Below are 20,772 nucleotides of genomic sequence, written 5' to 3'. Positions count from 1 at the left end.
TTCTCCCAACCCCCCAAACTCTGGTTTGATGGTTACTATCTGACACTCTGTTTCAGTATATCCAATTTCCAGTTGCTCAAAAGCATCACACTCTCCCACTTCCAGGCCTTTGCAGGCTGCTTTCCTTGCCAAGAATGTTTTTTTCCACTTCTTACCCATGTCACTGGTCTCAGCCAATCCCCAGGTTAAGTCAGATGTCTTCTCTGGGCTTCCCACTCCCCAGGAATGGCTTTGCCCCGCCCCCTATTCTCTGGGAGCCCATAAGAGTAGGGTTGAGGTCTTTGTACAGACCTTTCCCTGTTTCTGGAATGCTCTTCTTCCCATTCCTGGCTGATTCCCATTGGTCACTTAGATCTCAGCTTTGACATCTCCTCCAGGAAGCCTCTCTGCTCTCCCAGGCCCTAGGGTTTCACCATCACAGACCACTCTGAGCTGTATTTGTCTCCCCCACTAGATTCCAAGCCCTAAGTCACTCCTGTTATGTTCTGGTGGCAAATATGTGTAGCACACGAATGACTAAAAACAAATGCGTTTATTGAAATAATTTAAACATAATAATAATAATCCTAATATCATTTATTAAACATTTATTATGAATCAGGCATCGGGTATGTTAAATACCTGGTTTCATTTAATTCTAACATCCCTAGGAGGTGACTACAATTGTCATCCCCATTTGGGGTAAGAGAAGTCAAACCTCAGAGAAAGTAAGTCAACTGCTCAAAGTCACAGACCATACATAGCCTAAATTCTAAACCAAGTGACTGAACCGAGAGCCTTAGTGTTCAGCAATTACTCAGAATACCCCTCACTGATGCTGTTGGTTGGTCTGCACACACCTCTCCCACCAGACTTTCAGACCTCCAGAATGGGGCTCAGATTACAACACTGGGTGTCCTGCATTTTAGAGTAACCGCTCTGGACCAGATCAGGGCTCTGGCAATGTGCTGGGTGGATGGATGCACAAATGAATGGACTAGCGAATGAGTGAGTGACCCACGCGGCCCCACTCACCCTCGATAAGCCATTCGCAGTTGCCATTGACGCTGTAGTTGCCCGCACCATCCGTCACGAAGCCTGGTGCCTCCCGTAGCACCTGCCGCTGCCCCTTGCAGTCCCCGGCCAGGGCCCCAGGGGACAGCGGCCCCAGCATAGCCAAGGCCAGGGCCAGTACCGCTCCCAGAGCCTGGCCCAAGGCCATCGCCGCCTGCGGCACTGACTCCTTGGAGACGGGAAGGGCCTTAAAGACCCGGAGAGGACCCTCTACTGGGGTGAGTCCCTGCAAATGCGACCTCTATAGGGGTAGCATGGCCTTGTAGACCGGGGAGGTCCAGCAGACGCAGTCCCCGCGAAGGGAACAGCCGCTGTTGATGGGCTCTGGAAGCCGAGGAGCGGGCTCTATCCACCCATGGAAGGCCCTGTAAACAGGGTCGTTTTGGATGGGGTCGACGCTTAGGGACCGAAAGGGTCCCTGATAGACACGGGCCCCCATAGGGGGGCCGACCCCATAAATAGTGTCCAGGGGTTAAACTCAGGCCGCTGCAGGCCAAAACAGACCTTATAGACGGGAAGGTCCCCAGGGTCCAAGGGTTCTAAGGCCCGGCAGGGGCTCCATAAAGGGTGCAGGCCCGGACCGGCCAGGTAGGTAGGTCCCAGGGAGACCCCTCCAGGTGGGGGCGGGGCGCGAGCGGGTGCCAGGGGCGGAGCCTGTCTTCACGGCTCGGGCCCGGATTCCATAGGCGCACTCACTTAGCTCTCACCCTCCGGCGCCTCCCTCCCGAGCCGGATAGGCCAGACCAGAGAGACTAGGGGATGGTCGGGCCAGAGAGGCCTGGGGAAGACCCGCCGGGAGGGCGTGGGGGCGGGAACCAAGAGGCCGCTCTGGGAGAACCCGCCAAGAGAAGGCGAGAAGTTGAAGACCGGCAGGTCAGAGCGGCCCTGGGAGGACTACGGAGGATCCAACCCCACCCCTCCGCAAAGAGAGACTTCCGGAGATCTCCCCGCCCATCTGTACTCGACCGCATGCGCATCAGCGACCTCTGTGGCTGGCGGAGCAAGAGAATCACGCATGCGCAGCGGCAAGAGCATACCGCAAAATCTGGGAGAGCAAAGCAGTAGCTAAGCAAAGCTTTTGCCACTGGAGGGCGCCTCTACATCCGATTGGAAAAGAAGGTAAAAATAAAGGAGCAGTGCAATACAGGGCTCTGCCAGATGATTGAAATCTTCTGTGCTCCCAGATTCCGAGTCAACACGAAGTTCAGATTATGTAACCCCTTGCCTCGGGTCCCAAAATGTCATTTCACAGACAGACACACTGTAATCCCGAACCTGAAACGGTTCTTGCTCAACCCTGCAGCTCAGCACCATCAAGATGTAAAAGAAGCCACATTATAAATAAAAACGAATCCTCTTTTATTTTGGCAAGGGGCGGGGGAGTCTTTGTGCAAGGGACCGAGGGAAGGCCCCCGGATGCTGATAGGGGCAGAGAGCACGGGTCCGAAGTCACAGGTCCGAGGGAGGGTTTGAGTCAGACCAGCTTCACAATATCCGTCCTCGGGGTCGCAGAATCCTGGAGTCACGAGCTGGGTCCCGGCGGTCGTCGTGGGTGTGCCGGAGTCCGACGGGGTCAGAGGTCTCGGAGGGGATCGGGGGGTCGAAGATCACGGAACAGCGGGAGCCCAGAATCCGGCGCCGTTCGGGGCAGGGGCTGAGGGAGGGGACGGGGAGAGCGGCTCCCGCGGGACCGTTTGGCACAAAGGGGAAGGGGGGGGGGGGACGCAGCGCACCCAACCTGGGTACGCGGGGTGGGGAGAGTTGGGAGGGTTGGCCAAGCCCTGGGGAAGGGACAGAGCTGGGGGTCCGGAGCCCAGCCGGGGCCCGGTGCGTGGCCCATGGGACAGGGGCGACCAGGGGTGCTCAGACCGGGGGTACGGAGCCCCCGGCCGTGTGCATGCTGAAGTATTCGGTGAAGCCGGTGTGTGGCGCCGCCGTCTGGGGCACGAGCGGCTGGTAAGGCGGCGTCGGGCCATCCCAGCCCGGGTCGGCCGCCTTGGGGAACCGAGCGGGAGGGGGCGGGGAGGTTGCGCCCGGCTCGGCCGTGGTCACCACACGGCCCCTCGGGGCCACTGCCGCCGCTACCGCTGTCTCCTCCACCTGCTTCCCGGCCTGGGAGGGGGGTCAGGGTCAGAGGCCGTTCGGAACCCTCAGGGGGCAGATACGGCCCCGAAGGCCCGTCCCCCTCCCCAAGAAGACCCAACTACCCCAAGGATGGACGCACGTGTCCGTCAGGGAAGGAGTGGGTAGCGGGACGCCTGGGCAGCGGAGCCAGGTACTCAAGGGGAGGCGATGGGGTGCGCCGGACAAACTCCGGCTGCAGCCTGGGAGCTGGGGGAGAGCCTCGGAAGGCGGGCGGTGGGGGCACCGCGCGTGGCGTTTGAGGGGGCGTGCGCAGTAGCGCCAGGACCCAGTCCGGAAGGGTAGGCGCGGGCGCCAGGGGACGGTGACGGCGCGGCGTTGGGGCGCGGGGCGTGCGAAAGGCAGGGGGCGGGCTCAGGCGCCCCAACACTGGGGGCGGGGGCGGCGGCGGGGCTGGGAGAGGGGTCAGGTACTCCAGGGGCGGCGCCAGCAGCTCCTCGGGCGCCGGGGCCGCAGGGCTTACGGAGGAGGTGGGCGGGGGGATGGAGAAGAGCTCCGTGAAGTTGGGCACCGAGTCGCTAATGAAGGTCACATTCCCATAGACGTGCTGCGGAAAGGCCTTGTCTGTGGATTGGCTCCCTCCGGTGCCCGGAGCCCCTGCGGAGGCGATCTGCGATGTGCGTACGTGGTACGGGAAGTTCTTGTTGGCCGCAGATGGGCGAGTCATGATCTGGGGCAAGAGGCAAGACAGGTTGGAGATCACTATCCAGGGCCCGGGATGTTTCCATAAACTTGGGGGTTCTAAAGATTTCCCTCCAGGTGACATCCCCCACACTTTCCTGCGAATGTCCAGACTGGGTTAGCTGTCACCTCTGGGCTCCCATGGTGCCCGGGATTCTGACCTTTCCCCTCTACACATCTTTTATTACTCTGCTTGTGCTTCCTTCTTCAGAGCCCTGGGCTGTCACTTGTTAAGGTTCTTCTCCTGTGTGGTCCAAGTTGATAGCTTCTAGCCACATGTGGCTTCATCAAAATAAAGTTTAGCTTTTCATTCACAGGGCACTACTCTACCCATATTCAAGTGCTTATAAGCCACCATAATGGAGAGCACAGATAACAGAATATTTCCATAAAACCCAAAGTTCAATTAAATAGCAGTTAATGCACTCTAGAATGTTAGCTCCATGGAGGCTGGAACTTGATTCTTCTGTTCCCTATTGAATCCCCAGAACCTTCCAGAGCAGTGCCTGGATGTCTCCCTATAGTCGGGCAGACCATGAAGCCAGGGACTGCACCACACCCCAGAAACACAGCACAACCCTTCTTAAGTTGTGCTGAATGCGTTAGCAAGGAGCTGAAGCCAGTGAGCAGTTGGATGCCTGCTGAGCATGTTAGGAAGGAAGCTGGCTGAAGGTGAAATGATAGTAAGGGCACTGCATCTGGCAGTCTGAGCCTGCTTTACATCTCGGCTCCATCGCTCTCTGTATGGGATCTGGGACACAATGATTAAATTCTGAGCCTCACCAGCCAAGAGGGATTATAGTGCCTATTTGGAAAGATGAGAGGGTGGAAATGAAAACCACTGGTGCGGAGCCTGGCACATGGTGGGTTCTCAGAATTTCTTTTTCTTTCTTTCTTTTTTTTTTTTTTGCGGTATTAGAGATCCAAATCCAGGGCCTTGGTGCATGCTGGGCAAACACTCTACTACTGAACTATGTCCCCAACCCTCCTCCTTCCTCTTGTTTTGTTTTGAGACAAGGCCTGGATAAATTACCCAAGTTGGCCTTGAACTTACAATCTTCCTATCTCAGCCTCCAGAGCAGCTGGATTAATGGACATGTACCACTGCTTCTGGCATCATTTCTTCTCTTTATCTCGTTCTGAATTCCTACAGAGTTTCAAGCTGAGTACTTCCCTAAACACATATTGTGAGTCCCTCAGGAACTGGGGCCCTCAGTGATGCCTATTTTCCTTTTGGGATTCCCCTATGTGAGACTTTGTGGTCTGCCAGAGGACAGGGTTTGAAGTGCCTGCCCGGCTGTTAAAGGCCATGGAGCCCTGGAGGTCATCTTCCTTCTCTGTGCCTTAACTTTCCCTCTCTGTATAGTGGGTACAATGACTGTTATCTGTCCTCTCCTGAGGTTGCTCTGACAATTGGAGAGTAGGAATAAATGAACATGGATGTCCCTGGCAAGAAATAGGCTGCTTCAAGACAGGTGTCCAGCGAACAGTTGATGGATGGATAAATGAATGAATATGAGAACCCTTGTCAAGAAGGTCAGACAGGATGTGAACCAAGACAAAAAATAGATGTGGTGCTGGGAACCCCTGATGCCTCTGTCTAAACAACACCATTCAGATCTAGGGTCCCAGAAGCCCCATCCTGTCCCTTCCCAGCTACTTCTTCCTGAACAATGGCTTGTGATGAGAATTCGTGGGGGAAGGATGGGGTAGAGATTAGGGGTTTCAGAAGGGCAGAAGGGACACAAAGGGAAATGTGAGAGACCAGGGACAGGATCAGGAATGAAAATAAAGATGTGGGGGAGAAGGCAGGACACGAGACGGCAGAGAGGAATAGTAGAAGAGGGTAGACTCTAGAGGACACAGTAGACTACCCAGCAGGCTATCAATTGAGGAGTCTCCTCAATGACTAAAGGGCAAATGACTAAAGGGGAGATGGGTCCAGAGCTCAGACACTCAGGCAGATCAGGGGTGGGAGCCTCACCCATCCTCTGCCCTTCAGTTTCCCATCCCTCCCTGGAGGCCCATCCTTACCAGGAAGACTCCATGGGCATACAGGTGGATTCCCAACTGGATGCCATTGACAATCTTCTCCCGGGCCCACTTGGGGATCCCAAAATTGGCGATTAGGGCCATGACGGGAACTGCAAAGAACCTGTACAAGAGGTATTGGGTGCGTAGAGATTGCCCCTGCCCTCCCGCCATCCCTTAGCCCCACCCCCACCACACCATGCATATACACAGGCCCTAGGCAGGTCCCAAACTAAAGGGCAGCCAGTGTGGCCCTCAAAAGCCAGAGATTGCAAAGGAACAGAAATGCTACTAATCTGGAAATCCTACGGGACAAAGACTAGGTTGAATTTAACTTGGTTCCACCCACCCAAATTCCTGGCATCTGATTGGAAATCAGTAAATGTTTGATGATTGAATTAACAAACAAGAATTTACTGCATGTCAGGCCTGTTTCTAAGTGTTCTACATATAAAACTTTTAACTCTCACAGTGAGTTTATGAAGTAGGTACAGTTTCCATCCCCATTAACAGATGAGGAAGCTAAGGCAAAAAGAAGTTAATGAATTTATCTGAGGTCACACAGTTAATAAGCTTTAGAGCTGGGATCCAAACCCAAGCTACTTGGCTCAGAGTTTGCCTATTTTACTATTGTATTGTTGAATGGTAATGAGTTTTTATTGAGCATTTACTGTGTGCCAGATACTAAGTCTGCAATATTACCCAATGCATGCTCGAGATAATTATTTCCAAGATATTACTGAAGACCTTGTTTTGTGGGTAAACAATCTAAGGCACTGTCTGTGAAAGTAATTTTTTTTTTCAGTGCTGGGGATTGAACCCAGGGCCTATGTATGCTAGCACTCTACCACTAAGCTATATCACCAATCCAAAAGTAAGTTCTTGTTTTTATTTTTTTTTTTTAACCTTTGCTGAGTTTTACTTTGGGAGACTAATTTTTTCAAGGTTATAAAGTGAAAAAGTGACAGATTTCAGGTGACAACTACCTAACTTGAAAGCTCTTCTTCCTTACTGAGGAGGGTCTGAGTTAGGTGGGGGAGAGAAACAATGGAGGACACCACTTCTCACCAGAGGGTGTAGGCAGCAAAGAAGGGCACGTAAAAGGGCTGCTTCTCAGGGAAATGTCGCAGGGAGATGAGCACAGCATAGCAGAACCACACGTAGGCTGCCACCTGCAGCCCGATGAGTCCATAGCCCGCCGGAGACTCATAGGTGTACAGTACCTGACCTGGGTCAAAGAACTGGGTCCCAAGGAGAGGGTTCATCATAGCCCTGGCCTCCTGCCCTGGACCCCACCCCTGGGCACCCAGGGAGCAGAGGTACCAGGTCGGGACAGAAGCAGCAGGGGAGTCAGGGATGGAGAGAGAAGAATATAGATAGAGAGGATGAAACAAATGAGAAGACATGCATTAGCTACCCTGTGCCCAACATGGGGCCAAACACCTACCATGAATGAGCTTTCCCATTAGCATCAACTCAATGAGAGAGGTCTTACTGTCACCCCTTTTCACAGAGGAGGAAAGTAAGGCTAGGAGGGAAGCCTTTAGGGAGGATAAGATCCTCCACTTTTTAGAGAAGGTAATGGGTCAAAGAGGGGGTCATCACCCAAGGTCAGCCAGCTAAGGCTACAGGAGTGGAATCCAGGTCTGTATAACTCCTGAAATCACAGACAGGGAGCTTAAAGTGACAGACAGTAAGAAACCGAGGGAGGAGGAAGAAACCTACTCAGATGGTGAAGAGGGAAAGAATCACTTAGAGACAAATGGGAAGGTGGAAAATTGCAGAGTAGGAGAGAGAGCGAGCCGGGAGGATGCTGTGTGGGGAAGGGCAACATACAGGTCAAGGAGGAGGAGGCCACCGAAAGCACGGGGGCAGGGGGTGAGGCTTGGCAGGGCCATGGGGACTCACTTCAGCCTCGTAGATAAGCAGCACCACGTGGGTGAGGGTGTACAGGGTCATGTACACAGACAACTTCACAGAGCCCGAATGACTGATGCGGCCCCTGGCAGCAGGCCATGAAGAAAGACAGCAGGAGTGGGGGCTGTCAGGGAGAGGGGGAAGCCACCCCACGCCCACCCTCCCTGCCCTACTCCCCAGCCCAGCCACCCCACAAGCACTCCCTGCCCGGGCACCGTGTCACCGTGAATCCCTTCCCCAGAAGGATGAGCATGAGCAGGAAGATGAGGAAGCTGGAGGAGAAGAGCAGCTTGGCTGGGGAGGGAGGAGAGGGTGGCTCAGAGACTAGCTCAGAGAAGATGCCAGACCTGAGCCAAGGGCTCCACCCTCCCATGGCCCCACTCCATTCTTACCCAGGATCTTCACACTCTCATTGCCAATGCCATCAGTAGCATACTGGCCCCAGTAGATGCAGAAAAACAGGAGGCTTAGGACTGGAAAAGGATGGGCAGAGAGAGGAAAGGACAAAAACTGGCTTTGGAGCATCACTGTCCTCTCGCATTGTGATCCATATGGTTTGAGTCCTCCTCCACCCCCATCAAGACTCTAGACCACCCACCCGCACCTACCTGCTAGGATACCCAGGAGTCCACAGCCTCCAGCCCCTCTCCATCAGACCCAGGAGTCTTGCCTTAGATCCCCATGTCTGGGCCACAAGTCCCTCCTCCCCCAGGACTCAAAAGCTGGGACACTAAACCTCACCCTCCACTCCTGCTGCGGCCATGAACATTTTATAAGTTGTGTGAAGCAACTGACGACCTTTCAACAAATCTGGGAAGCAGGCAGGGAAAGGCTGTTCAAAGAGGGGAGGGTAGCCCATTTCCCCAACCCTGCTCCCCCATATCTCCTCTCCCACCTCTATGTGCTGGACTCACATCCAAAGTAACAGGAGATGAAGAAGATGAGGATGAAGATGAGGAGGAAGGTCACATCTGTCTCCAAGATCCCTAGGATTTGGTGGAAGGAGAACATGGTTCCCAGAGTGGGTATCTCTCAGCAGGTACCCACTCTGGGCTTCCATAGAGATTCTTTTGTTAAAAATATTTGTTTATTTGATTAGTTTGTTTTTGTTTTTTGGTATGGGGGATTGAATTTAGGAGCACTCAACCACTGAGCTACATCCCCAGCCCTTTTTAAAAAATATTTTATTTAGGGACAGGGTCTCGCTAAGTTGCTTAGAGCCTCTCCGAATTGCTCAGGCTGGCTTTGAACTCTCGATGCTCCTGCCTCAGCCTCCTGAGCCACAGGGATTACAGGCATGCGCCACAGAGCCCAGCTACTTGGTTAATTTTTGTGGTACTAGGGATTGAACCTGTGGGTGCTCTACCACTAAGCCACACCCCCCAGCCCTTTTTGTTTTATTTTGAGACAGGGTCTTGCTAATTTGTGATTCTCCTGCCTCAACCTCCTGAGTTCCTGGGATTACAGGTGTGTACCAATGCACCTGGCTCCCACAGAGACCCTGAATCCTGTTTTCCAGATATCTGCTCACCAAACTCATCAGCAGAGAAGTGCCTTGTCCAGAATGACTTGCCATTGGTGAGGACCATCTCATATTCCAGCTGCAGCCCATCTCCCTGTAGGGAAAGTGGAGGCCTAAGGGGGGTCCTGGGCAGGTAGGGAGTCAGCAGGAAGATAAAGAGGAGAAGGCCCAGGTGGCCATCCCAGCCCCATACCCCACACTTGCTGAGTGCGATGTACCACCACCTTTCACGCACAGAGCGGAAGCTTCGGCCACTGGAGCAACTCAGGTAGCGGGTTCCCTCTTCTGACACCACCTGGGGAGGAGCCAGGAAAAGGCTGAAGCCTGTCCTCAATGTCCCCAGGCCTCAACTTTCAGCACCTGCCCACTCCCCCGCACCTGACAGCCTGACCAGGCATACTGGGTGGTGAGATTGATGACCTGGTTGTTCTCCGGCCTGATCACTGATTCCTTGGCCAGGCAGTCCTGAGGAAGGCAGAGATAGGGTCACTCTGTGGTCACCCACAACCTCTGCCTCCTCCCCCTGTACCCTCCTCACAGCCCTCACCTTGTCTCCTGCCTTGTACACTGCTGGCCACTGGGATGGATCATCGAAATAGAGGAGGATGTTCTGACAGCACTTGGCCTGCAAACCCAGAGATTTGGGGGTTTGGGGAAGTGCATGGAGCTATGGTAGCCCTTACCATGGGAGGCCTAGGGATTATCCAGCCTCAGTTTGGCAAGTAGTTGGGGGAGACTCACCTCAGGGTAGCGGAAGCGGAAGTCCAGTCGACCATAATCCGAGAGGAAACAAAATCTTGTCAAGAATACCCAGTCCTGGCAATGGGACCCAATCAGACTCTCTTCTGAGTCCATCCAGAACGCTCCTCCATTTAATAGACCCGCAACTTGTCTTCCCTACCCAGATAACTGGCTTCCCAATACCACAAGGAGACCAAGTCACCTCCAAAATTCTTTTCACTTCCCTTTTGCATGGGTCCAGGATTCCTGCTGCCCCGGTTTTCTACCTCAGATGACCCCCAAGTTTCCTCCCCTTGAGCACTCCTTCCTGCATTTCCCATGGAGGGCCCTGGAGGGCCAGGTGCCCATAGAAGCCACTTCTGTCCAGGCCACCGTCCCATCAGCATTACCCCAGTTAGCCGAGCTCGCGCGCGCGGACACACACACACACACACACACACACACACCCCGGTGGTTCCAAAGACCATCCATGCTTCCACCCCGCCCCTCCTGGCCCTGAGCGCGGGTGCGGTGAACTCGGGCTCTCTGCAGGAGTGAAGAGTGCTGTCCCTTCAGCACCACCTCGGTGCGCCCCCAACTCCCACCAACTCCGCCTTTCCCAACCCTGCCACCACCCCACCCAGCTGACCTCAACGTCCCTAATACAACCCCCAAGTCTGGCCTCAAGCCCAGGGTCCCCGCGGCCTCGACCCTGCCCAATCCTCCATCCGCCCGGCTCCAGTCCCAGGTCCACCCGGGAGGGGCAGCAGGGGGCGGGGCGCACCCTCTCCTCTCAGGTCCCCGGGTCTCAGCCGCCGATGAGGAGGGCTCGGCGTGCTCACCTCCTTGGAGCTGAGGTTGCCCCGCACATACTTGGCCCGGGCGCGGGGGGGCAGTGGCAGCAGTAAGAGCAGCAACGGCGGGAGCAGGCGGCGCAGCGCGGGCGCTCGCGGGGGCTCCATTCCGCCGGCTCTGGCCCGGGCTCCGCTTCGGCTCCCGCTCCGGCCGGGAGACGGAGGCGAGAGCGCGCGGGCCGGCCAGAGCGCGCCCCCGATTAAAGGGGCCGCCGGGCGCAGCGGTCCCCGCCCCCTCCTACCCAAGCTGGAGCCTACTCTTCCCACTAGAAAGGGGAAGCCCCCTTGCCCATCTTTTGGCACTCCGCCCCAGCTCCAGTTCTCTACTCTGGGGGTCTCGCGGAAATCTTTGGTTCTTTGAGTCCTCAACTGAACTCAAATTCCTCTAGCTGTCCTCTTCCAGACTCCAGCATGGCACCAACCTCCCAGATGCGAGATCTATCCTGACCTCCCTACCCTTTACTCCCCAAAAGATTCTTCGATTAACCATCCCTCCAACCATGCAGCCCCCCTTAGCTCCATACCCATCTCTGGGTTGCCAGGGCCCTAGTTCCAATGCACCATGTGAAGTTTCTGCAGAGGCACAGAGGACAAGCTATTTGTTCTGGGTCACACAACATGGAGGTGGAGGTGGCAGAGCACTATACCACAACCATCAGACCTGAATGCCTGACCCTATCCTATCACTTCTACTAAAGTGTGAAACATGGTTGCTGTGAAACAGAAGTGTGAGATATCCAGGAGCAGAGACTCAAGTTGTCTGGGTTCAAATTCCAGCATTGCCACTTACCCACCATCACCTTAGCCAAGTCATTCAGCCCTGTGATCACCCAGTCTCTTTGGCCTGTGGTTTCACAATGAGCAATGCAAAAGCCTAGAAAGGCTATTCGGGGTAGAATCAATGCACTTTGGCTTGTTTTCTCTTACCAGACTCCAACAAAATTCCTAGTTTTGTCCCCGCCTCTCCACTAGAGAAAATTTCCTGCTGCTCAAAATACTATTTTTTAGCCAGACACAGTTGCACATACCTGTGGTTCCAGCAACTCAGGAGGTTGAGGCAGGAAGATTCCAAATTTGAGGCCAGCCTCATCAACTTAGCAAGACCCTGTCTCAAAAATATAAACGTCTGGGGATACAGCTCAATGGTAGAGCACCCCCGGGTTCAATTACCAATACCTAAAAACAAACAAACAAACAAAAAAAAAACATCTTTTTACACTTTCTAAGCCAAAAGGCCAAGTGGAAAACCAGTGCATGAAATATCTTCAATGTAGAACATGAGGTCTTTGCTCTATGGCCAGTTGTTGCCAGGAGAAATCTGCTGCCACATCCTTTTTGTTTTCTGTGTGTGTGTGTGTGTGTGTTTTCAGTAGTGGGGATTGAACACTGAGGGATGCTACAATCCCAGCTTTTTTTTTTTTTTTTTTTTTTTTAGTTTTTCTTTTGAAATAGGGTCTCCCTCAGTGGTTGCAAGGCTAAAACTTGTGATCCTTCTGACTAAGCCTCCTGAGTGGTTTTTTGGTACCGGGGATTGAACCCAGGGGCACTTAACCACTGAGCTACATCCCCAGCCGTTTTCTGTATTTTATTTAAAAACAGGGTCTCACTTAGTTGCTTGGGTGGCAGCCTCGGAGCACCAGGGAAAGGTCAGGTATACAGCCATGGCAGGCCTGTAAGTTTCCCACGATGACATCCCTGGCCTTCTGTACCAGGCTCCTCCTGGGGAAGGCCTGAGACTGGCTTTGAAGTCGAGATCCTCCTGCCTCAGCCTTCGGAGTCACTGGGATTACAGGCATAAACTACTGTGCCCAGTGAATTTTTTTTTTTAAGAAGCAAAACTACTTGATGCCTAATGTAGACAATTGGATCTAACATTTAATATATCATGTGCAAAAGAAAAAAGCCTGTGGTCCAGATTCAGCCCCGATCTACCTCTCCTGCCTTGATCCTGCACATATACTGTTCCTTGTGTTCATCAGAGCAGGAATTTCTCAAGGACAGGCCTAGATGTGACTCTAGGTCCCAGCATGGCCTAAGGATATGGGCTGAATGAAAATGTCCCACACCCTGTTTGCCCTCCTCCAGGTCTTGTACATGCTGTTCCCATTGCCTTAAATGTTCTTTTTAGCCAACTAGCAGTTTCTACCAACTTTTATTAATACAGATCTATTAGCTCCTCTGTAAAGTCATTACTTCCTCCTTGGATTCCCCAGCCCCTGATCCTCTCTTCCAGATGCAATCTCTGGAGCTGGGATTGTGTGTGTTCGCCCCCAGACTGGGCATCTTGGTCTCACTGACTCTGGGGTTTAGCATCACCAGAGCTTAGAGTCAGGCACGTATTTGGCCATAGTGAGTATATGTGTTAGAAGGACTATTCCCCAAGTTCCTCCATTTTTCTAACCCCGCAGGCTCCAGGAAGGTGACTAATGACAGTACCTTCCCCTTCATCTTAGCCTAAGGACTCAGTGCTAAGGAAAGCTGCTCTGCTGGATCAGCCAGTCACTGAAAATCAAGAGGACCATGAAGAAGTTACTTTATTGAGGTGAATGAGTGCAGGTAACTGCCCCAATCCTGGCCTCAGCACTCTCAGTACAGTCTCATGGGTGGAAAGGACCAGGCTTCTGGACTGCTCTGAGCTACCACCCAGGAGAGGCTGGGCAGTGGGGCAAGGGGGCTGGGGCTCCAGTCCAGAGCAGAGGTTCTGGGCAACAAGGGTGATAGTGGCTGAGGCAGGGGCTGAGGTGGGCCGACAGCCCAGGGTCTGGGAAGGGATGGTGTGGCTACTAGCCAGATGCTTTTCAGTAGGTCAAAAGCTGTTGGAGGGCCCCAGGCTGCCCCGGATGGTGAAGGCAAGGAGGGCAAAGTGGGTGGCCAGGGACCTCCTGGTGGCACCAGGCTAACCCTGTGTGCAACGGGAGGGCTGGAGGTATGAGGCATGGAAAAGGTGAACTCCTTTGTTCCCCGAAGTCTCCTTTGCCTCTCTTCCCTTGGGGCTTGCTCAGGGCTGTTGATCCAGGAGGGTGTCATCCTTTGTTTCTCAGAGATTCCAGGCTTGGTCCCTTGTACAGAGGAAAAAAAGTATGGGAGAGAGCTGAGCTACAGCAGAGAAGGGAAAGGAAACACAGGAACAGGAAGTGGGCTCACCTGGCAAGGGTGGGTGGCAGCCTCGGAGCACCAGGGAAAGGTCAGGTACACAGCCATGGCAGGCCTGTAAGTTTCCCACGATGACATCCCTGGCCTCCTGTACCAGGTTCCTCCTGGGGAAGGCCTGTGGCAGAATCAGCTGGCACTGCAGCTCACCCAACAGTTTCCCCAAGCAAGGGAGCTCTGGGGAATGTGGGGGGCCTGGACCCAAGTCTCCAGGCACCTGATTCTCCTTGCCCTTTGACTGTTCTGGTTCTTGGACCCTGTCTGGGTTTGGGGAGGGTTTGGTTTGGAGAAAGAGAGTTCCTGATTCCAGGGACCCACTGCTAAGCAATCGGGCCACATCCAGAGATTTCACCTCATGGTTGAAGAGACCCCGGTGCTCCCGGCTCAGCCGGCCCTGAGTTATGACCACAAGCTTGGAGGCAGAAGGGGCCACAGGATCCCGGGGGGCCACAGGATCCCGGGGGGCCACAGGATTCCAGGGAGCCACAGGATCCTGACGGCTCCCCCGGCGGCTGCCCACAAGGGCATTTCTCTCCCTCCTGGTCTTCCGTCGGCGGACACGGCCAGGTTTCTCAGGTTGCTGGAAAGGCTGAGGTGCTGGCCGCAGGGACTCCATAATGTCCTGAAAGATGAAAATAGGCTAGTCATCAGATGCAGGTAAGTCAGGGTAGTAGTAAAGTGAGAAATGATAGTTGAGTGAGGAATACTATTTAAAGAAAAAAGCCAAAAAAAAAAAAAAAAGAAGAAGAAGAAAAAAAGAAAGAAGTGGACAGAGAACAGAGAGCAGCTGAAAAGGATTTGTCCAGAGAAGGAATCCTAAATGAGGTTGAGATAGTAGTAACATAAGAAGAGATGTCAAGGGATAGAGAAGAGACAACTGGGAACTGGAACATGGGGATATAGTTAAAAGATGAAACATGACAGACAAATGGATCATGAAATTGGAGAGATCTAGGGATCAGAATGGAATTTTGGACAGAGGAGAAATCCAGGAGTTGAGGGGTTACAAGAAGATGCAGAAAGTGAAATAAAAACCTTAGAGAAAGACAGGAGAAAGAACATCAAAAGAAGTTGGAGAGCCTGAAAGACCCTGGAGGACAGAAAGGAAGACAGAGAGCTATCAGGGACAGGGACTGGTTATGAGGGGAGGCCTGGGGCAAGGGGCAGACTAGCGCAGTTGAGGCAGAGCAGGGGGGCAGAATGAGGGGAGTGCGTAGAGGCAGAGTGGGGGAGGGGCACCGTACCCTCTTCTATACCAACGAACCTGCCCCCAACTCACTCCACGTGGCTGTGGAGAGCAATGGCTTCTTTCACACCCGAGCCTCGAAGCCGCCCGCGCTCTTCCGGGCCTCAGGCACATTATACGCATGCGTGTGTCCCTGCCACGCCCTTTGACTTTCAGGCGCCCTATAGAGGAGGGAGGCTCCCAAAGTGCCAGTTATAGCCCCGCCCTCCCAGCCTTACTTGGCCTCAGCATCTCCTGCCCACCAATTGGCTGTGAGATTACCCTAGGCCCGCCCCATTCCTGACTGCTGATTGGTCTAGACAGCTATTGGCGGACTGTCTAGAAGTCAAGATGAGCGGGCTGAGGAGAAGAGCTTTGTCTTCCCAGTTTCCTGACACAGACCTGATCCTTGGAGAATCATACTGTGGTGTTGTCATTCACAGTCTCTGAAGCTTAATGATCTAGGTTCAAACACCCAAACAAGTATATTTGACCTTGGAAATTTTTTAAATTGCTCAGAGCCTCCCTCAAATGGTTGCTAGAAGGTTGGAAAGAATCAATACATCTAACTTGAAACAGTGCCTACTGAATAAATGAATGAATGAATGCTTGGAAGCTTTGTTTCTCACTCAGCTTTGCTTCAGGAACTACCCCATCCCCCACCTCTCCAGGTTATCTGTCTGTACATGTTTCCTCAGACTTTAAAATCAAACAATGCCAAGATATTTCCCATGCATAAGTAATAGTATAACCAAATTTCTTTTCTTTCTGTTTGCCCAGTCTTCATTATATCTCAAATCCTGCTCAGATACTGCTTCTTTAAAAAAAAAAAAATGGCACTCAGAATGCTTCTTTTCCTCCTCCAGAAGTCCCCTGTACTTCCCTCAGTCTCAACTTTGACTTCTCATAGCTCCATGTTTGTTATCTGTCTCCCCAAAACACGGATAAGGCCAGGATCCGACACATTCATGCAAAATTCATTCAGCAAGTATTGTATTTGTTGAGCAGCCACTATGCCAGGCTTGGTTCCAGGAAAGTAGATTCAGCAGAACATAAACACAATAAATAGCACTCATCTCTGACTCCGTTATTAATCTATCCAGAAGCAATGAATAGTAGGTAAGGTCCAACTTGGAGGTGGGCCACAAGAAAATGATCAAAATGTGTAGGAGAGAGTGAGACCCCCCACCAGGTCCCTGAGAACAGGGAGATGTGAGAAGACATTAAAATCTGAGATTAATTTAGAGCAGGGAGGTGGAGGGGTGCAACCCTAGGTGGCCTTGGCTGTGGATCTGTTTCAGAGGACAGACACACCCAATTGAAGGTGTTGGTCGGCCTCTATGTTTACAAAAGGAGCAGAGGCGACAGATCTGCAAGTTGATCTGCAGAAGAAGTGCCAAGATGGACCTGAGCCCTGCAGACATCTCCAATTTCCTTTCTTTTTCTGCACCTTGTAGGTATTCTGGTGTTTTAAACTTACAGATACGTAGGTTAGATTTTATACCATAAAACAAAAACAAACACCCTGGTGTTTTGAGTGAAACCCACGAACAGAGAGATTCCCTAAAGCTCTGGTTCTGCCTTAGAGTGTCTCCAAAGAACTGTTCCTCTCATTTTCACGTTTTGCCATCTTTTCTGTCCCCTACAACAGTAGAAAATAGGAACGTCCCTCTTGCCAGGTGCATAGGAGCCGCCCCCTCAAGGGATCTAAGAATGAACTCGTCCATTCGCTTGCCTCTCCCCCCCACCCGCCGCCAACACGTGAATGAGGCACACCCCCCCACACCGTAGGTGGTCCTTTCATCACTTTTCTTTTCGTACTGCAAATGGTTTCTTCCACCAAGGAAAAGCGATAGGTTTTCCTTGCCCACTCTCGGCTTTTCAGGTAAATCGCCCCTCCCCGTGGCACCAGTGGGTGGTTTCTCCCACCTCCCCCGCCACAGGGATGGTCTCGCCTGTCCCTCCCCCCGTACCGGGGTGCGCTAGCCGCCGCCACCGCCAACTAGTGAGTGGCCCGGGCGGGAAGCGCCGGACGAGCCCACCGCGCGGCCGCCGTGGGGGAAGCGAAGGTTCCTAATTCCACCTCGCTCCAAAGTGAAGGTTTCCGCCCCTGGGGAAGAGGCGGCGCCCTAGATCGGCCTTCGTCCTCTGCCTGAGAGAGATCGTCGGGACAGTCCATTGTTGCCTGGAGGGGTAGGAGTGGGCGTGGCGGAGTCACCTCCTCCTGGGAGCACTCCCGGGCCCACCTCACTTGTTCCTCCGCAGGAGCTGCGACGCCAACATGAGCGGAGAGGAGAATCCAGCCAGCAGGCCCACACCGGTGCAAGACGTGCAGGGGGACGGGCGCTGGATGTCCCTGGTGAGCGATTCCGCCCATTGCGTTCGGGTCGGGTGGTTTCGGGGCTAAAGCAAAATGCTGATTCTTGCGGGTCTCAACACCTGCCACCTGAGAAGCTGAGAACTGTTGGGGTCGTGCTGCCTAAGGAAGTGGGGCGGGGCCTGGATCGCGCGTCCCTTTGACTCCTCCTGTTGTGTCCTCCAGCACCATCGGTTCGTGGCCGACAGCAAAGATAAGGAACCCGAAGTCGTCTTCATCGGGGACTCCTTGGTCCAGCTAATGCACCAATGTGAGGTGAGGGCTGTCCCCTTCCTCCTGCCCCATCCTGGCTTGTGCCCTAACTAAGCTCAGGATCCAGGCCAGCTAGATGTGGGGTGCTCAAAATGGCCTGAGGCCGCTGGTCATCAAGAATCTCCGTGTAAGTGCAACATAATGTGGAGGAGGAAATGAGTTTGTCAGATTGAGTCTCTGTATAAAAGACTTAGACGCTTTCCTACAAGATTGCCTAAGGTGAAGCTCTTCATTTGCTTCAAGTAGTTCACAGCCCTACTTTTAGGTTTACCCAAAGTAAAGATTAACTGTAATGGTGCTTCACAAAAAAGGCTCAATCATAAACTTTCCACTAAGCAAGGTTCAGCCATAATGGTATTCCTCAAAATAAGTTTCAAATATAATGTTGTTGGCTCCATGCAAGGCTCAAGCAGATGGATTTCCATAATGTAAGTCTTCTTCTGCGGGGTTTGGTTTAAAGTGAGACCATATTGTTTTTTATGAAGTGAGGTTAAGCCATACTGGGATTTGCTCAAGGTGACATTTAACCAGACCACTTCCATAAAGCAAGGCTTTTCTATAATGGTATTTGGTTAACACCTGGACAGAGGATGGTGACCCAGCCTGAGCCTAGGCCTATGCTCACACCATTTCTCATCCACAGATATGGAGGGAGCTCTTTTCTCCCCTGCATGCCCTCAATTTTGGCATTGGTGGTGACAGCACACAGCATGTACTGTGGCGGCTGAAGAATGGGGAACTGGAACACATCCGGCCCAAGGTGAGTGGGGCTTGGCTGGGGAGCTGAAGCACCCTTTGCTTGCCTCTTCACCACTGCTTCCCACCCCTCTTTCCACAGATCGTGGTGGTCTGGGTGGGCACCAACAACCACGGGCATACAGCAGAGCAGGTGACTGGTGGCATCAAGGCCATTGTGCAACTGGTGAACCAGAGGCAGCCCCAGGCCCGGGTCGTGGTGCTGGTGAGAGGCTGGGAGTGTGGGAAAAGAAGAATGGTGGTGGTCTGGGACATCCTAGATATAGACCAGCAGGCACAGTTCTGGGCAACTATGGCAAAGGACAGTGACTTTCAGGCAAAAGCACACATGGAAGATTGCTACTTTCATGATTGACTGTGATTGAGGATGTATTTAGGAACCATTAGCCCTTTTCATTCAAGAGACTGCTGGAGATACTGGGAGTGTTGAAAAACTAAAAACAAACAAACAAAAAAAAAAAACACACTTGCATAGCTAAAATTTGTCAGATATTCCTAGAGTGTAGGCTCCATCACTTCTAGTTAAGGTTTTCCTTTGAATGAGGGCATTTACCCCTTGCTATGTCAGCATTTAAAAAAAATTTTTTAGATGTTGATGGACCTTTATTTTATTCGTTTATTTATATGTGGTGCTGAGAACCGAACCCAGTGCCTCACATATGCTAGGCAAGTGCTCTACCACTGATCCACAATCCCAGCTCCTATGTCAGCATTTTTGAATTGGAAAGAGACTGACACCCAGAAGTTTCTTGCTGAATGGGAGCTAGGACATGGTTTCAGGAACCTCCCTTCTGTCCTCCCCACTTTCCTATACCTGGTGTATTTTGCAGCTGGGAATAAAATGGGAAGAAGCAGTTTAGTACAGAGCTTAATAGCCAAATGTTGATAGGACATCTTAAAATTTTTGGAATTCCTCCTCAGGGCCTGCTTCCAAGGGGTCAGCACCCCAACCCACTTCGGGAGAAGAACCGACAGGTGAATGAGCTGGTACGGGCAGCACTGGCTGGCCACCCACGTGCCCACTTTTTGGATGCAGATCCTGGGTTCGTGCACTCCGATGGCACCATCAGCCACCATGATATGTATGATTACCTGCATCTGAGTCGCCTGGGCTATACACCGGTCTGCCGGGCCTTGCATTCCCTGCTTCTGCGTCTGCTGGCCCAAGACCAGGGCCAGGGTGTCCCTCTGCCAGAACCCACATCCTAGACATCCTGCCTTCCCACATTAAATCCTTCTTTCTCAGTCTCCTGTTTCCTGCTTTTATGGCCAAGCTCTTAGGGTGCCACCACCAGATAATCCATGAGCCTGCAGTTCTCTGGGGTGCTTTTTTCTGCCTGAGGTATCACTAACATATCAAGGCACACTTGTTCTTGCAATTAGTTTAATTTTCACTATCACAGTTGTGTGCTTCAGGCAGGTGGTCAATTAGTAAACACTGAGTGAAACTAGCTTGTCAGCATTACCTTGTTAGGATCAAGGTCAAGCAGGAATTCTTGGAACTGAGCAATCCAACAGTCAAAGCCCATCCCTCATCTTTGCAAATGCCATTCCCTTAGCTGGAACTTCCTGTTGCCCACTCTTAAGTAGATACCTACCACTTCCTGTGTAGGTTCCCTGACCCTTTGGTAGTCCCTCCTGAGTAAGTCCCTCCACACAGTGCAGGTATGGGTGGGTGTCTCAGGTTGGTACTTAGTATAGTCCACAGGCTTGAGCCAAAATGATCAAACCCAAAGAGGCTCATATGTGGCTGCAGTGCTAGCTCAGGCCACATGGGGGTAGCAGAGGTCACTCTGAGGACAGCCCTGTATGATGGACAGATTGGCCTCAAGTGCTACTTGTGAGCTAGGATCTCTTGGGGCCTTTTTCTTGAGTAAGATTCCTGGACTGGTAAGTGTGAACTGCTTTTCTTGCAGCCCTTCATCTCAGGCCTTCCCCAAGCTTCCTCACTGGGTGGCTGAGAAGGGTAATGAGGTTCCCTGAGGAAACAATGGCCCTGACTGCAGAGGCTGCCTTATCTAGAGGTAGGGACCTCTGTCCATGGTGTCCCTCTGATGTTGGGGTGGTCTAGGAGTTGCTCCTTCACTTTGTA

The 20,772-nt window shown here is 52.6% G+C and overlaps 4 protein-coding genes across 14 annotated transcripts in view; 1 reads left to right on the top strand and 3 right to left on the bottom strand.

Moving 5' to 3' along the window:
- Megf8 (multiple EGF like domains 8) overlaps window positions 1-1,974 on the bottom strand; it is a 40,334-nt gene extending 38,360 nt beyond the window's left edge. The window contains exon 1 of one of the 2 annotated variants that reach the window (XM_046455490.1): window positions 1,015-1,974. In XM_046455490.1, coding sequence (XP_046311446.1) covers window positions 1,015-1,201 — 187 coding nt within the window. In that variant the 5' untranslated portion in view covers window positions 1,202-1,974. The remainder of the gene's footprint in view (window positions 1-1,014) is intronic. The other variant, XM_046455491.1, reaches the window with a different exon arrangement.
- Window positions 1,975-2,395: 421 nt separating this feature from the next.
- Window positions 2,396-11,069, bottom strand: Tmem145 (transmembrane protein 145). Of its 7 annotated transcripts, none has more exons than XM_046455493.2 (15): window positions 10,909-11,069; window positions 10,088-10,162; window positions 9,894-9,971; window positions 9,725-9,811; window positions 9,540-9,641; window positions 9,356-9,440; window positions 8,739-8,810; window positions 8,566-8,634; window positions 8,217-8,297; window positions 8,040-8,118; window positions 7,816-7,909; window positions 6,976-7,148; window positions 5,911-6,031; window positions 3,278-3,865; window positions 2,396-3,165 (listed from the first exon to the last, which is right to left on the bottom strand). In XM_046455493.2, exons 1-15 carry the CDS (start codon window positions 11,026-11,028, stop codon window positions 2,917-2,919), a joined length of 2,073 nt encoding a protein of 690 aa, XP_046311449.1. In that variant the 5' UTR covers window positions 11,029-11,069; the 3' UTR covers window positions 2,396-2,916. The 7 variants fall into 7 exon arrangements, with proteins under 7 accessions (XP_046311449.1, XP_046311453.1, XP_058438990.1 ...); XM_046455497.2 differs by having other exon boundaries at window positions 3,659-3,865; XM_058583007.1 differs by having other exon boundaries at window positions 2,396-2,707; window positions 3,659-3,865.
- A 2,378-nt stretch (window positions 11,070-13,447) lies between these two features.
- Prr19 (proline rich 19) lies at window positions 13,448-14,789 on the bottom strand. Its single transcript, XM_046455846.2, has 2 exons — window positions 14,065-14,789; window positions 13,448-13,979 (listed from the first exon to the last, which is right to left on the bottom strand). The coding sequence occupies exons 1-2, from the start codon at window positions 14,684-14,686 to the stop codon at window positions 13,507-13,509; spliced, it is 1,095 nt and encodes a 364-aa protein (XP_046311802.1). The 5' UTR covers window positions 14,687-14,789; the 3' UTR covers window positions 13,448-13,506.
- A 2,263-nt stretch (window positions 14,790-17,052) lies between these two features.
- Pafah1b3 (platelet activating factor acetylhydrolase 1b catalytic subunit 3) lies at window positions 17,053-19,928 on the top strand. Of its 4 annotated transcripts, none has more exons than XM_046455848.2 (6): window positions 17,053-17,180; window positions 17,561-17,654; window positions 17,838-17,927; window positions 18,568-18,684; window positions 18,763-18,885; window positions 19,602-19,928. In XM_046455848.2, exons 2-6 carry the CDS (start codon window positions 17,577-17,579, stop codon window positions 19,887-19,889), a joined length of 696 nt encoding a protein of 231 aa, XP_046311804.1. In that variant the 5' UTR covers window positions 17,053-17,180; window positions 17,561-17,576; the 3' UTR covers window positions 19,890-19,928. The 4 variants fall into 4 exon arrangements, with proteins under 4 accessions (XP_046311804.1, XP_046311805.1, XP_046311808.1 ...); XM_046455849.2 differs by lacking the exon at window positions 17,053-17,180 and adding an exon at window positions 17,257-17,395; XM_046455852.2 differs by lacking the exon at window positions 17,053-17,180 and adding an exon at window positions 17,264-17,364.
- Window positions 19,929-20,772: the final 844 nt, after the last annotated feature.

The sequence above is a fragment of the Marmota monax genome, unplaced genomic scaffold (genome assembly GCF_021218885.2).
Source record: "Marmota monax isolate L192 unplaced genomic scaffold, Marmota_monax_Labrador192_F-V1.1 WCK01_AAM20220418_F8-fsc00149, whole genome shotgun sequence".
Classification (NCBI taxonomy): domain Eukaryota; kingdom Metazoa; phylum Chordata; class Mammalia; order Rodentia; family Sciuridae; genus Marmota; species Marmota monax.
The sequence above is the reverse complement of the archived record's forward strand: the minus strand, read 5'-3'. Positions and strand labels throughout refer to the sequence as shown.